This window comes from Dendropsophus ebraccatus, chromosome 8, assembly GCF_027789765.1.
Source record: "Dendropsophus ebraccatus isolate aDenEbr1 chromosome 8, aDenEbr1.pat, whole genome shotgun sequence".
In the NCBI taxonomy this organism is placed as follows: Eukaryota; Metazoa; Chordata; class Amphibia; order Anura; family Hylidae; genus Dendropsophus; species Dendropsophus ebraccatus.
In genome coordinates, this window is record NC_091461.1 from 37,365,361 (window position 1) to 37,382,225 (window position 16,865).

At 42.5% G+C, this 16,865-nt stretch overlaps 1 protein-coding gene across 2 annotated transcripts in view; it reads left to right on the forward strand.

Annotated features, from left to right (window-relative positions):
- The window catches only part of FBXW4 (F-box and WD repeat domain containing 4), a 126,810-nt gene that overhangs the window by 30,203 nt on the left and 79,742 nt on the right, over positions 1-16,865 (forward strand). For both annotated transcript variants that reach the window (XM_069979037.1, XM_069979036.1), the window contains exons 2-4: positions 1,554-1,649; positions 8,269-8,454; positions 13,583-13,715. In XM_069979037.1, the coding sequence (XP_069835138.1) occupies positions 1,554-1,649; positions 8,269-8,454; positions 13,583-13,715 (415 nt within the window). The remainder of the gene's footprint in view (positions 1-1,553; positions 1,650-8,268; positions 8,455-13,582; positions 13,716-16,865) is intronic.

The window sequence follows — 16,865 nt, forward strand, 5'->3', positions numbered from 1 at the left end:
ATGAGCAGATGATGGGGGAATAGTACTGCGCATAGGTGGCCGCGGCAGCACCGAGCAGGGAGGGTGGGGGGAGGTAGATGCACCGACACATCTCTCCCTCCCTGCTTGGTGCCCTGCAAATGTACTGTTTGAATACATATATGGAATACTTTGGGGAGCAAGGACACTTGCTCCCCGAAGTATTCCATAAATGTATTCATTCAATAAAGCACACTGGACATAACATTACATTAGTTTACATATACATCCATAGACACAATAAAGTCCCATAGACTTCTACATATAGAGCGCCCCCTGCTGGACACTCCATAGGAATTACACCGTCGTGACGTCACTGTTTCTGAGAGAATTCTAACACTGTATGATCTACTAAATTAAAGGAAATAGCCCTATATGTGCATTTCCCATAATTAATGTGCATTAGAAATTTGTATAACTTTCCATAAGTAATAACATATCAAAAAATAATTTTGGCTGGACTTCTCCTTTAAGAAGTTTTTATACAGCTTGATCATTGTATGTGAACAGGGTGGTAGAAACTGCTTTCACATACATGGAATATTGTCATCAGATCTCATGCAAGTTTTGGTGTGGAATATGCTTCCAAGTCCCTTTTGTAATGGTTCATGTACATGAGTGTGTTGGACATTTCTCTACCTCTGTTAGGCAGGGTGCACGAAGGATACGCCAGGGTTCATTTGTAGAGAATACACAGTGATATTAGTAAAGTTATGTTTAATGCTGCATTTCTTTATTCCGTAGTTTGGCCTGTATGATGTACAACGTATGAATAGTGTCATGTCCATCTGAATGTTGTTCTGCACATTCTGGCTTTGCTATGTGCATGAGATTTTATTCCTGGAGCCTCCTCACCTACATTGTGGCTGGTAGTGAATATGCATATACATGTAGATGTAGCAGAGCTGAATTAGTCTTTGACTCTTCAGGGTGCAAAGTTTGTGCCCTCAGTTCTATGTAAAACCACTGAAGGAATCCTAGTGATATAATCTTCTAAATGACATAATGTGCTCAGTCAGTCAGTCATAGCCGACCCCTAAGCTCTTCTACACTATAGAAACCAACATATAATGGGATTCTGGGTTTTTGCTTTATACTAGATATCTAGTCTATAGTTACAGCTGTGAAGCCTCTATACTATTTGAGTTTTGTACCATTTCGAAACTTGTGTGATCAAGGGAATAGGGGATATGTCTGTGGCAAATTATGTAAAAAAAAATAAAATGTTATATATATATATATATATGATGGGCGTGGAAGTGATTGTATATGTGTAATTCTATATACTAGATAACGTTCTACTATTTAAAATTAGAATTTACCTGATTTTATAGTTTTATCATCATGATGTGTGTTTTTATGTGTTTGTACTGGTTCATACCTGCATTCTTAACTTGAACGGTCTTACTATAGGAAAATGTACCACTACTTTACTTTTCCTTGAAGTTGGACAGGTAAAATGGTTTAATTCCTTATGTAAACCGAAGAGCTTTTCAGACGTGGATTTGAGGAATAACACCAGTCTTTGTCTGCAGGGTTCCTGGAATTCCTGTGAAGGAAAGAGTACGGGTTTCTCAAAACTGGAAAAATGGACGTTGTCGGCGGGATATCCTACTAAAGTGGAAACGCAAGCAAGTGACTCTTCCTTACTACTGTCCTATAGTATATATTTTTAATGTGAATTGCCTACATGCCACAAGTCTTTTTATTGTAGCAGTGATCTTGACTTGACCCGAGTAATTTTATTGTATTTTGTCTCTGCCATTACTAGAGCAAAACGCCACAGCTGTTTATTACATAAGATCCTCTCTAAATGACTGAAAAATGTTGACTTTAGCATAGGCAGAACACATCAATTTATGTGATTGGAAGACCCTTTAAATGTGTATTCCAGCTCATAACGCATATCCCCTCTCCATAGGACAGGGGTTAAGTGTCTGAACGCAGCATTCTGATCATTTAATCACACACTTATGCTCTGTCCTATGGATATGTGTTATAAGCTGGAATACCCATTTAAAGGGTCTTCTGATCACATTAGTTGGTGGCATGTCATTAGTATATTTGCAAAAAAGACCAATACGCACTAAATCATTTATAAGCAATACCTCCACACTACCCGATTCCACAGTAATCCGGTATCAGTCAATATTTATACAAAAAAGTGTGGAAAGAAATGGATATCTCACCATTCTGCTGTCATCTTTTGGTGAATAGATTTCTTACTGTCCGATATTGACATCAGGCGAATAATGACTCTTGGGGATTCATCCACCATGTATTCATTTATTTCATTAATTGGTAAGATGCAGCATACAAAAGAGGCTCACAGCTGATGGTATAACTCTCGGATGCCCAGACATGCCACGCTCCCGTGTTTCTTGAGAATGAAACCGGATCGGTTTAGAAAAGTGTTGTGTCGCCATGAATGTTTTTACAATAAATTTTTAGTTATTATATTCACGTTTTGCATCACTTCTGGACCTGCGCCCGAATACACCCTGGTTGGAGTGAGGTGTTTTTTTTTTTATAGATTTTTTTTATAGATGTTTTGTTATAGATGGAACAGGTCTGGCTGAGTTAAAGGAGAAGTCCGGCGTAAATTTTTATTAAAGTATTGTATTCCCCCCCCAAAACTTATAAAAATCACTAATATACATTTACTACGGGAAATACTTATAAAGTGCTTTTTTCCCTGCACTTACTACTACATCAAGGCTTCACTTCCTGGATAACATGGTGATGTCACGCCCCGACTCCCAGAGCTGTGCTGGCTGTGGCTGCTGGACAGGATGATGGCAGAGGAATGCTCAGTGTCCCTCCAGTGCCCTGTGTCCCTCAGTGTCCCCCTGCCATCATCTTCTCCAGCAGCCACAGCCCGCACAGCTCTGGGAGTCGGGTCGTGACATCACCATTTTATCCAGGAAGTGACATCACCATGTTATCCAGGAAGTGAAGGCTTGATGCAGTAGTAAGTGCAGGGAAAAAAGCACTTTATAAGCATTTCCCGTAATAAGTGTATATTGGGGATTTGTATAACTTTTGGGGGGCAATACAATACTTTAATAAAAATTTGCGCCGGACTTCTCCTTGAAAGACAATGTATGTTCTTGTAGTATTATGCTGGCTCATAGGGGGTCATCAGTGAGAAACCCTGCTCTATGACCTCAGTATATAAGGAAATAGGCTGTTGCCAAACCTCTTAATAATCGCAGAGAGGTGCGATAATCGCACCTCTCTGTATATATTTTATGAATATTCCTCATCTGTCAGACATTCTTATCCAGGTCTTCTTACTGATGGCAGTGTACTTTAAGGCTGGTTTTCTGTGAATTAATGTCCTGAATAAATCAGTTTTAAAGTTGACTTTATCTCTGTAGGGAGCCATATTTACACATCGCTTTGATATATAGCCGCAGTCCATTCCCATGATCCGAGCAGTCTGCTCACATCCTAGGCTTTTCTAGTTATCCCCTTTGAAACATGTTCAGGTGCTGAGGAGGTAGGAGGTGTCTTCTCCGGAATGAGATGTGCAAAATGGGAAATAAAAAAGACGTTTTGCAGTTAAGTATAGAGTGGCACGCAACACAATCTATAGTTTTGCCTATCGACTTTAGTGATGTATGATGCAATTAGGAAAAGGGGTAAAATACAAAGGCTTGTGATGCTGGTGGCTTTGTACCTGCTGCTATGCAAGCAGAGAAGCAAAGATGGATGTGTGCGAGCAGGAACTCCTGTCCCCTAAAACATCTCCTGCCTCTGCCGCTTCATAATCATCTACTTGTGATGACAGAGTTCGCTGGGAAATGACTCTCCTGTCATTGAGAATCTAGACGCCTGGCGTTAACTGTAGGAATGCCTGAAGGGTGACCAGTGCCTGAGCCCCACCACTCGGGGAACATTACAATATCTCATTTCCTGCCTTGAACTCCAGACTTTTTATTAATCATGCTGGCCATTGAATAGTTGGAATCAAAGCTGGATACAGAGGATGCTTCCAGATGGGAATAGTCCCTTAATTGTTCAATTCTTTTACATTTTATGTTTAATTACTGGCCTGCGATACCATTGCGGTGACTCAGAAGTTAGAAGCGTGATCCTATGCGTTCCTTTTGTAGCGGCCTGAATATCCTAAAATCCTAAGGCCTATTCATGAGTCACTAATGAATATAAAGGGAGATGACTTTAAGGAATTGTTCACTATTTGCACCATAGGAATTAATGATCACTTCCGTTTTAAATTAAAAAGTCTTGAGTAAATATAAACCACCGAGTTGTTTTTATGTTGAACGGGGTTAACCTACGAGGGCAACCTCTTTTCTCTAGGCAGCTATGTGGACAGGGCTTAGGTCAATCTCTTTTAAAAGGGAACCTGTCACTCTAAACATACAGTCTGATGTACGGCCAACAAGTTATGGACCAGGAGGAGCTGAGCAGATAAGACTCAGCGTAACTTTTTTTCATTTTAATTTCCTATCTTCTAGGCTTAGAGGACAGAAACAGTCACTAAATGGCAGTATCCTATGTACTGTATGTACAAGGAGGTTTGTTAAATGGGCACTGTCACCTTTACACCAGGGTTCACATTTCCATTGGGGCACCTCCATGGACACTAACTAATACAGACTTACACCCAAGAGATCGTCCTGACTTCCCTGGGGTCCATTGGGTTTCTGTCTGGTGTCAGTTTATTTTGCAGGACCTATAGTGAGGCTTCCTTTAATATGGTCTGCCTGCTTCTTATCTTTCCCTTCTGCACTTTCCCCCTTTTCTCTGTATCCCGGGCTGTGGTACATATAGTACCTGCTCTCCTTCTTCTGCTCTTTCCCCCTCTATTCTCTATCCTGGGCTGTGGTACATATAGTACCTGCTCCCCTCCTGCTCGTTCCCCCTCTATTCTCTATCCTGGGCTGTGGTACATATAGTACCTGCTCTCCCTATTCTGCTCGTTCCTCCTCTATTCTCTATCCTGGGCTGTGGTACATATAGTACCTGCTCTCCCTATTCTGCTCGTTCCTCCTCTATTCTCTATCCTGGGCTGTGGTACATATAGTACCTGCTCCCCTCCTTCTGCTCTTTCCCCCATTATTCTCTATCCTGGGCTGTGGTACATATAGTACCTGCTCCCCTCCTTCTGCTCTTTCCCCCTCTATTCTCTATCCTGGGCTGTGGTACATATAGCACCTGCTTCCCTCCTGCTCGTTCCTCCTCTATTCTCTATCCGGGGCTGTGGTACATATAGTACCTGCTCTCCCTATTCTGCTCGTTCCTCCTCTATTCTCTATCCCGGGCTGTGGTACATATAGTACCTGCTCCCCTCCTGCTCGTTCCTCCTCTATTCTCTATCCTGGGCTGTGGTACATATAGTACCTGCTCCCCTCCTGCTCGTTCCTCCTCTATTCTCTATCCTGGGCTGTGGTACATATAGCACCTGCTCCCCTCCTGCTCATTCCTCCTCTATTCTCTATCCTGGGCTGTGGTACATATAGTACCTGCTCCCCTCCTGCTCGTTCCCCCTCTATTCTCTATCCTGGGCTGTGGTACATATAGTACCTGCTCCCCTCCTGCTCGTTCCTCCTCTATTCTCTATTCTGGGCTGTGGTACATATAGTACCTGCTCCCCTCCTGCTCGTTCCTCCTCTATTCTCTATCCTGGGCTGTGGTACATATAGCACCTGCTCCCCTCCTGCTCGTTCCTCCTCTATTCTCTATCCTGGGCTGTGGTACATATAGTACCTGCTCTCCCTATTCTGCTCGTTCCCCCTCTATTCTCTATCCTGGGCTGTGGTACATATACTACCTGCTCCCCTCCTGCTCGTTCCTCCTCTATTCTCTATCCCGGGCTGTGGTACATATAGCACCTGCTCCCCTCCTGCTCGTTCCTCCTCTATTCTCTATCCTGGGCTGTGGTACATATAGCACCTGCTCCCCTCCTGCTCGTTCCTCCTCTATTCTCTATCCTGGGCTGTGGTACATATAGTACCTGCTCTCCCTATTCTGCTCGTTCCCCCTCTATTCTCTATCCTGGGCTGTGGTACATATAGTACCTGCTCCCCTCCTGCTCGTTCCTCCTCTATTCTCTATCCCGGGCTGTGGTACATATAGCACCTGCTCCCCTCCTGCTCGTTCCTCCTCTATTCTCTATCCTGGGCTGTGGTACATATAGCACCTGCTCCCCTCCTGCTCGTTCCTCCTCTATTCTCTATCCCGGGCTGTGGTACATATAGTACCTGCTCTCCCTATTCTGCTCGTTCCTCCTCTATTCTCTATCCTGGGCTGTGGTACATATAGTACCTGCTCCCCTCCTGCTCGTTCCTTCTCTATTCTCTATCCTGGGCTGTGGTACATATAGTACCTGCTCTCCTCCTGCTCGTTCCTCCTCTATTCTCTATCCTGGGCTGTGGTACATATACTACCTGCTCCCCTCCTGCTCGTTCCCCCTCTATTCTCTATCCTGGGCTGTGGTACATATAATACCTGCTCCCCTTCTGCTCATTCCTCCTCTGTCATCTATCCCGGGCTGTGGTACATAGAGTAGAAATGCTAGAAGCCTAAGAATGCAATAAACCAATTCCAGAGGAGGAGGATTAAAACCATCTTTGTGGTTTGTGGTATTTATTCACCTGCGCTCCCTTACCCCATCATTGTCCTGCGCAGTAGAAGCAGGATTTGTGGTTTCACAACTCATGGGATTAAAATCAAACATTCAGCCAAAGCGTAACCTGTTAAAATGTTGTGGTACTTTATCCTTATTGGCTGTTACATAATGTATATTGTGCTCCCTGCTATAAATTATTGAGAATATTACAAGTTACATGATCTGACTTCGGTGAAACAGCAGACTGATGCAGGGAACCTTAGGGGGGCAACCTATTTGAATATGTGCGTTGTCAAACCACAGCTGCTGCACAACCTCTTTCTGAAAAGTAAGCAGGAGCTTCAGGCCGATCCCAGATTTTATCATTTAAAGGGATTTTTCAGTATTAGAAAAAACACTGCTACTTTCTTGCAAAAACATCACCACCTCTGTCCTCGTATGTGGTATTGCAGTCCAGCTATATTAAATATTAGTCCTTTTGTTGTTTTACAGCATTGTAAAAAAGAAATGATGGCAAATTATGGAAATTTGAGGCTTATGACTTCATCCATCAAACTTAAAACCACTTTTGACATAGAATACCATAAGACAGAGACCACTAACCCAGCAGGGTGTAACCCTTTGTGCTATCTTTAGTTTAATAGAAAAAAATATGCTTAATAAGAAGTACTTTAAGGGTGGGTGCACACATAAGGGATCCACAGCGAATTTAACGCTGCGTATTCTCAGTGAAATCCGCTGCGGATCCTTAGCTGTCATTTTCAATGAAAATCCATACTCCCAGCAGGATTGTCATCCCGCTGCTCCCGGTGCTCAGCCAAACAGTGCGCTGCCCCGCCGTAGCACATAGATTAGCTGAGCAGGACGTCCAGATGCCGGGAACCCACGAAGCAAGCTGGAGCGCGGAACCGGTAATGTATGTACCGGGCCGCGGGGGTTAAGGGGGCTGACTTTAACATACACAGAACGATGGTCGTTAGTTATGAGCGCTACTGCAATCGTTATTGCGATCGTTACTATGATCGTTAATTCCTTCTGATCCCAGCAAAACAATGGACAATGTGCAATTACACTGAACGACTAGTAAAAAAAAAAAATTCGTAACTTGAGCGAACGAATGTGGAATTACAGGGAACGATTAACGATAATTTTAGGTTCAGATCTAAATCAACGATCAACGACATTTGAACGATTCAATCGTTGCCTGCAATTACACAGAACTATTATCGTTTAAGTTGGAATGATATAACGATTTTTTTTGCACGATAATTGCCCTGTGTAATAGGGCCCTAAGTGTTGACATGTAACTAGGACATGGCGTCACTGTCTGATCAGTGGGGTCTGATCTGCTGAACTCAGACGAGTCTCAGAGAGAAGGGATCCTGCAGAGTGAGTGTCCAGGAGCGCAGCTGTGCCAGAGGATTGCTGAGGGACCTTTTACCTTTCTCTACTAAGTAAAACTAACCACATGCTTCTAATATTATTTTCTGTTACTGAGATTAAAATAGAGTAAATCCAAAGTTTCATATGATTTGTGATCTACTGCTTGCTTGTCCTCAGTGGTAATGCTTTTCCTGTTGCATTTTATGACTTTACCTTGTATTTCCCAGCATTCCCAGTGTATCATTATACTTCTCTCTAATTCCTTTTAGTTTGATGCCCTGGTTACAAGTACATGGGGACGTGTTATATTTTACTCAGGCTGAAGAGATCAGAGCACACCAGCTCCGAGCTGATGGCGGCGGACTTCACAAAAGACCCTTTGCAGTGTTTTTGGGTCATCAGGAAGATGTCTGCCGCTTTGTTATCGACGATTCTCACATAATCAGTGGAGGAGGGTATGTTAACACTCATGAATTCAATATATATTTATGATCTGTACCTATTGAAAAACAGTAGATGAACTTTTGTTTGTAGTCTGTTACTAAGTAGACACAGATAAAAATATGAGCTGTAGGTTTAGGTGCAAAAAAAATGTTTAAATATTCATACATTAGCCTTTTAATAAGAACGTGGTAGCTAATGCCTTTAGGCTATGTTCACACAGCGTTTAAACCACGGCCACTGTTTGCCGCGTAAAACAACGGATTTTTTGACATGTTCCTTCAACCGATGTTAACATATCACCCGCAAAAACATAATTTTATTTTATTTTATTTGGATTGCGGGCACATTTGGGTGTGTCTGCAATCCAATTAACAATTAAAGTCCATGCAATGTACGGCTGTCAGAACAACGATACATTGTGTGGAAAGAGCAGGAACGTCAGTTACTTGTGCAACTGTAGGGGAACAACGGCCGTTGTTCAATACAGTGTGGGAACAACAGCCGTTTTAATTTCCAACAGCTGTTCTTGTATTAAAAAAAAAAATACACTGTGTGAACATAGCCTCATATTGAACATGACAGTTGTGTTAATAAAAATAGTCAAGCAATATTTTTGCTTACCAGAGCCCGATAGATATATAGGAGACTGGTTTTCAAAAAAGCTTGCTTCCCATCATGCTTTGTACTATTTCCTGTTAACAACAACAGTAAATATGCCCTGCAGTTCTATATCACTATATTGAATAGTACATAAATAATGTTCACTTTAATTCTCTCATTTCTTAATGAGGTTGTAAAGGGGTATTTCTATCTTATCTCTAGGATAGGCCATCAGCTTATGGCTGGTAGGGGTCAGAGCACTGGGACATCAATACATCATATTCATAGTTTGTCATAGTTTAATAATTCAGTTACTAGTCAGATGGGGGTGTATTTAATTTTAACAATGGCAGTGACTATCGGGCGATGAGTGTGATTATAAAGTCAGGGGTGTATGTTAGGTATTACATGTTCCTCAATGAAAAATATTCACACCCATCACCTGACATTCACTCCCATTATCAAGACTAAGTTCACCCCCAGGTGATTGTTAACTGAATTGTCAATGTATAAACCCACATATTTTGGGAACAGTAGGGGATATTAAGAGACTGTAAAAAGGTGTATGACATCATGCATTAGCTACAGGGAACGTGTCAACAGACAATGACTTATTGTTTAAAAAATGTTTAATATTAAACCTACTTTATTTTTCATTCTCACCACTGGGGCTAAAACTAAGCTGAGACTCTGTTTTGTCTCTAGTGATAAGTGGATGCAACTGTAAAGTAATTTGTACAGCATTGCAGCAACATGTGACATCAGTAGATAGAGGAGACAATAGCAGCTCCCTGTGGAATGACTTCTTCAAAGGTCACAGAGCGAGCTCCGAAATGTTTTAGATTCATCTCAAGGAAACAGAATCTGTCTGTTATCGTCTATGTCCATGAGTCTTGCTGTAAAGCATGTCACTAAGTGCTGTTAAAAACAGCTCAGGCAAGATGGCAGCCTCCTTATCAATGTAAAAAAAGTGAAATAATGGAAAAAAAGATACAGTCACAAAATAGAAACGGATTGGAATAAAATAACAGGTTTTAGTATCTGTTTCTAATCAGTAAAAGAACATTTAGGTGACACATTCCCTTTAAGGAGATTAATCAGCATAAGAGAACAGTATCTCTCCAATGCAGCATGCAAAAGATTCATCAGCGGGACATTGTGATGTCCCATCACCTTTTTCCAGTAAAGCCCCTATTCCACGGCCCGACTGGAGGAGCAAATGAGCACTGTCAGCGCTCGTCTGCTCCTCGTTCCCCACTCGCTGCCGCCGCTATTCCATGCATCGGCAGTGAGCGGGTGAGTTCGGGGGATGGGGGCGGGGAGCTGCGGTGGGGCTGCCCGGGTGATCACTAGGTTGTCCGGGGAGCCCATGGCTTATAGCAGTGTCTGCCGCCGCCGCTCCTGTTTCAAGGAGCAATGGGAGCAGATTGCTGCTATATGAGTTGGTTGTTTTTCAACATGTGGAAAAACAAACGACTGCAACGATCAGCCTTCTATTCCACGGGGCGATTATCGCCCGTAACAGACGATATAGGCCGAGTATGGCTGATAATCGTTCTGTGGAATAGGGCCTTTAGTTCTTATGTCTTGGCTAAGGAATGAGGTCCTGGGTGGGAATTGTCCCTATGTAGTAATTGGGTTTAGTGTAATTTATATGATCACTTAAGTCTTGGAAATATAAACCTGTAAAAAAAAAAGTCAACTAGTAAATTTGGTAATATCATAAACTGGAAGTAGAGTGTCTCTAATGTAATGTCTTGGGCTAAACTTCCCTATGGTTGACTATTGTTTTGTCATTCCTATGTTTTGGCATTTTTAGTACTTTTTGATCTCCCCTGTAGCTCCCACTTGTCATGGAAGGTTACAATTTTTGCCCCAACACGTACACATAAGACAATGTAGTTCTTCAAAGGTACAATGTATCCGAAGCCTAAACCTGGGCTGAGGTCATGGCTTTTTGAAGATTCACTCTAAAATGTCAGTATGAGCAGAAGAGTGTTAGAAGATAATCCTCTTCATAAAAGAGATGAATAGTCTTACTCATTCAACGGCAAGCTCTGTTGCATTGCTTAAAGGTGAGTTCAATGGATAAGCCTGCTGAGGCAGGTAGGAAGTGCAGCGCTGCAGCATCCCCCTTTGTGTGTAATGCCAACTGCATAGGAAAATGTTAAGACATCGGCCTGCTGAGCCATTCAGCATCCTCAAAGTGATGGGAAGAAAAAAAAAAGTTTGGTGTGGAATTTTTAATGGAATCCTTACTTAAGTAAGCCTGGACATGGGCATGTAAAGGAATTATATCAATTATGTTTGCTTTGAGCAACAGTTTATAGCTGGAAACATTATAACTAAGATTTACTTTGATCCCTAATGTATGGTTTAATCGTCTTTTTCCTGTGCTATCGCTCGTCCTGCCTCGTGACTCATCAGGATGATTGCAGGGCTCAGTGCAGAAACACAAATCATATGGCCATGGCTTTTGTAGTTGACCATATATCATAGTTTTCTTTCTTTTTTACATTAAGGAACTTGTTAGCTAATTGTATATGTGACCGTTTCATAAGGTGGCCCACATTATCAGTATAATTGAAGGATAGCAAGCCTAAACTCTTAGGCTACGTTCACATCAGCGTTTGACCATCCGGCACCGTTCCGTCTACCTTTTCAGTTTTGGAGTAAGCAAAACGGAAACTGTCGGATCCGTTAAAATCCCCATAGATTCCCATGATATATTAGTTTGCTCCGTTTGCCCTAATTGTGCTCCGTTTGCATGCAATCCGTTCAAGATCAGTTTTTTTGAACGGAAGAAAAAATAGTGTTTGCAGTATTTTTCTTTCCGCTTAAAAAAACGGATCACGAACGGAAAGTGCGCTTCCGTTTTTTTTTACATTGTAGTCAATGAGGACAGATCTAAAGCGGAAGGTATTTCCGTTTTTTTTCATCCGTTTTTGCACTGAGCATGCGCAGAAGCAGCAAGAAACCAAAGAAAAATAAACAGATAGAAAAACGGATGCAAACTGATGTACAAAAGTCCGTTTTTTTAAGCCAAAATACAAACGGACCATTAAAAAAAATAAACATTTTGCAATCAGTTTGCATCAGTCTGCTCATCAGTTTATGCTCATCCGTTTAATTAATATGGTTGGATCCGTTAGAAACAAAGAAAACCGCTAGTGTGGCCGAGCCTATTCCACGGAGCGATAATCGGCAGAATCAGCCCGATTTGGATGATTATCGCTCCGTGGAATAGAGACAACGATCAGCCGATGATCGTGTCATCGGCTGATCGTTTATTTAGGTTCAAACCTAAAATCATTGGGCACTGACCGTGCATCGCTGCGTGGAATAGCGATGCGCGGCGGGCGACTATTTCACCAGCATCATACATTACCTAAGCATGTTGCAGAGCTTCTCCTGTGCTCCTTCTTCCTCCCGGTCCCAGCAGCAGCTTCGGTGCGGCCTGTCTTAGCTGACAGACCGCTCAATCACTGGCCAGGACCGCCGCGGCTAGTGATTGGCTGAGCGGACCGGGAGGAAGAAGGAGCGCAGGAGAAGCCCTGCAACATGGATAGGTAATGTATGGTGTTTAAACAAGGGGTGTAAGGACATCGGTAACGATGTCCCTGCAGTCTCGCTAAACGATTATCAGCCCGTGTAATAGGCCCAGTAAACGAGCGCCGATCTAGCAGATCGGAGCTTGTTTACATTATTGATCGGGCCCCCATCGGCCTGTGGAATAGGACCCTTAGTCTCCAACAATGTTTAGTTAAAGTTCTATCCACAAATGCTAAGATCATAGGTTTGCTAACAAAACTTTGCCCAAAGCATCACTCTGCCTTCTTCCCATAGTAAATCCTTGTACCTCCTCCCCAGTTAAGCAATGCACCTGCACCTAGCTGTTTACATGATGTAAAAAAGAGTGTGATCCATTAGACCAGGCCACATTATTCCATTCCTTCATGGCTGGTTCTGATGCTTATGTGCCCACTGTGGGCACAGGGGCCAGTATCGGCGTTCTGACTGATGCAGTCGCACATGGATTTTGATTTTCCTGAGAAAGAGCACGATTCTATTTAATAAAAAATAATCTAGAATACCCTTTTCATCTGTTGTGGAAAAATCAAAAGCCTTTCTATGCAATGTCAGCTTTTCCGGGGCAACTAGAATGCCAAAATGGATAAAACAGCCTTGTTGCCAATAGCAACCACATCTGGGTGCAGCCTTTATGCCTACAGAACAGGGTAAGCAATAAATACTGATTCTGATTTGTCCTTATGGGCAACACAGACATTTTCTCTGTTAGACAGCTATGATGGGCCAAATCGAGAGGGATTAACATTTTTTTTTGTTTATAAAAACATAAATAAATCTCTGATCCCTGGCTTTATTTGTATTCTTTTTATTATTTTCAATGTTCCTTAAGGTCATTTGCAAGCAGATCACAGGGTATTACCTGCCGTCTTTTTATAGCAGCACAAGCCATGCAATACAATTCTCCCCTTTGATTCAGCTAATGAATCTGTGACTTCGATCTTACTGCAGGGATGGAAAGATCGCCCTTCATAATCTTCACAGCACTGCCAGCATCCAGTTCACTGCACACGAGCAGGATGTGAACTGCGTGGATTGTCATGGAGGAATTATAGTCAGCGGCTCCAGGGACAGGACTGCGAGGGTAAGTCCTCTTGAAGCTGTCACTCAATCGTTCCATTTGACCACTGACTCCCAGATGGATGGTGAACAAGAGAGATTGAGTACTGCAGTAAAGCACATTACTCACACTCACGCCGAAAGTTGATTAGCTAAAAAGGTACGTGTAGTGAGGAGCAGGAGCTGGACGTGTGCCACACTATTCTCATTGCCATTCATCTCATATATTTCATGGAGCTTGAGCACCACCATTCTGGCAATTCATTTAAAGGGGTGGCTTGATTTTCTGCCATGTTTAACTCCTTGCTGTCTATTGCAAGAATTTTTAAGTATGTGACCCAAGTATGTATACATAAACATGACTCCATTTAACTCTTATTGAAATGTAAAGTATATGCGTCACTACTTCCCACACGACAATACATTATATTTGTCACAGTTTAGAGATTAGTAATGTGCGTCATTGTGCTGGCAATTAGGTATACCCTACATTTAGTAAATTGTGCCAGACCTCTGTCATTACTCCTGGAAATGTAGGAACAAGTTGGCAACTAGGTGTTAAAGTGTTACTGCGGACAACCAAACAACGTCTTATTTCACAGAACGGTGCGCAAACAATCAACAATAAAAATAGGTCCTAATTCTATGAAAAAAACCCTGAGATTTCTTGTTGGTTGTTTGATCGTTGTTTGCTATTACGCGAAACGATTATCGTTCAATTACGAACGATCTTAGAATGCACAGGTCATCTTTAATGATTCTATTCAGCCATGTTAGCCAAGTTAGCCCATGTACTATGAGGGTAGCTTCACACGTACCGCATCCGCAGCAGATTTCACGCTGCGATTTGCAGTGAAATCCGCTGCGGATCCTGGTATAGTGAAGCTTTATGGGGTCACATACTCACAGCGGAATTTTCATTCCACTGCAGATATGTGACCCGGCCCCTTTAACCCCCGGCTGGGTCACGTCACGGCAGCACTGATTGGCTGATGAGGAGCAAGGGGAGCCGGGAGCTTCACACAGCCGCGGTGCCGAGCAGGTAATGTATGCTTCGGGCTGGGGCTGCGGGCGGCCGGGGGGTTAAAGGGGCCAGGTCACATATCTGCAGCGGAATGAAAATTCTGCTGTGGGTAATTGACCCCATAGAGCTTCACTATACCAGGATCCGCAACAGATTTGCTGCAAATCGCAGCGTGAAATCCGCTGCGGATCTGGTACGTGTGAATCTACCCTAAAAGCCACATGATAACCACAACAACTATGTTTCCAGCTCCAACATGGTTCATCCATCTTTCAATGGTCTGTAAAGGTAAATCTTACTACTTGGTCAGGGATATAACAGCAGAATGGGATCACCAAGTGCAGTGTCTTTGATGTGTGAGAGAGTTGAGAGCTGGATAGAACAACTTAACAGGTAAAGACAAATCGGGGACATGTACGAACAGTACTAGTGAATATATAGGGAGAAATGTTCTTTCACAAGAAGAGAAATGCTAAAATATTATAGATAAAAGCCAGTGAAATATAATACCTGAGTGATAGCACTACATTCTTCTCATTGGTCATCTCCACTTAGGCCTCATTCACACTTTCAGTAGTTTTTCACAATCATATATTCTGTCCGCAATTTGCAAAAAAGTTGTCTGTAGTGCATCCCTAATCCGTATTTTATTGCAGATCCAGATTTGGTTTCCTCCATAAACATTACAGATTCTATGGGTTAATCCAGATGGCAGATCTGTAAAAGTAGGGACAGTGTGAATACCCCCAATAGAAATCAATGATCTTTAAATTTGTCTGGATCCTCAATTACAGATCCATTTACGGAACATGTGAATAAGGCCGTAGTCATCTGCCTTCAACTATGTCAGACAAGTTCACTGACATTCTCATATTTTATAACCTGACAAACCACCACATAGCAGATTAAAGGGGTTGTCTGGTGGTTAAGGACTTGTCATATCTGGAGCAGGGCAAGAGGTAGTCTGAAGATGAGACACTAGTCATGGACAGAGCTTCTATTTTCCCTCCTCCCTCCATGAGCTGTAGAACTCTATAAAACACTTCCAGGCAGCGTCTGCTGGGAATAATCTGACATCGCAGTTAAAATGTTCAAACTGGTTTCTCCAGAGCAATGTCATGCAGAAATCTTGTTTCCAGCTGGTTGTACTACGGTTACTCATGTGGGAATTCGTACCGTTTGATCTACACGGGCACTTTGAAAAGAGTTAATGAAGAAGTGAATTTCTGAAGGCCGAGCATGTTTTAAACTTTTCCGTATTCGGATTTTTTGATTATTATTTCAGGTTTTTATGCTATTGTTTTAGTTTATAGTTTGAAATGTTGATTTTTTTCGGTTCTGAAACTAGAACCATTGCCCGTAGCAACTTTTAGAATGGCTATCCACCAAAAGCAGTCATCAGTAAACGTTATTCCTTCTACTTCTGTGTAGAAGACGTCCAGTTTTAGATGAAGAATGAAAAAAGTCCTAGTAAATGCAAGACAGCCGATTGGGTTATTTTGAGTCATTGTCTGCACATGTTCCGGTTTAATGTGGGTTGTGCGGCTGAGAAATGATAACACAGGTCCACACAAATTATCCAGCAACCATTTGTGCACCCCTACTCATTGTAAAGGCTCTGCAAACAAGCTCAAATCTACAGGGTTGCCACCCATTTTCAGTCCAAGTCAGAGAGCCTATTAGGGCAGTTAATCTAATCCTGCAATACTGGATTAAAATGAAGTAGTCACAATGAGACCTAAGGCCCTATTACACGAAACTATTATCGGCCGTTACGGACGATAATCGTCTTGTGTGATAGAAGGCAACTATCATCCGGCATTAACGATGTCGGCTGATTGTTGCAGTCGTTTGAAAAACAAACAACTTGCATAGCAGCGATCTGCTGCCGTCGCTCTGTGGAATAGGAGTGGTGGCAGCAGACCGCTTCTATCTGCTATGGGCTGCCCAGACAATCTAGCGATCACCCTGCAGCTCCCCGTGACCCCCCAGCTCGCACCCACTTGCTGCCGACGCGTGTAATAGCGTGGGGAACAAGTAGCAAATGAGCGCTTACAGCACTTGTTTGCTCCTCTCCTCTCAGGGGCTTTAAAGTGATTGGACCATCAACAAGGTTTATCACCAGGTAGGCAATAAATGTATAGAAACATA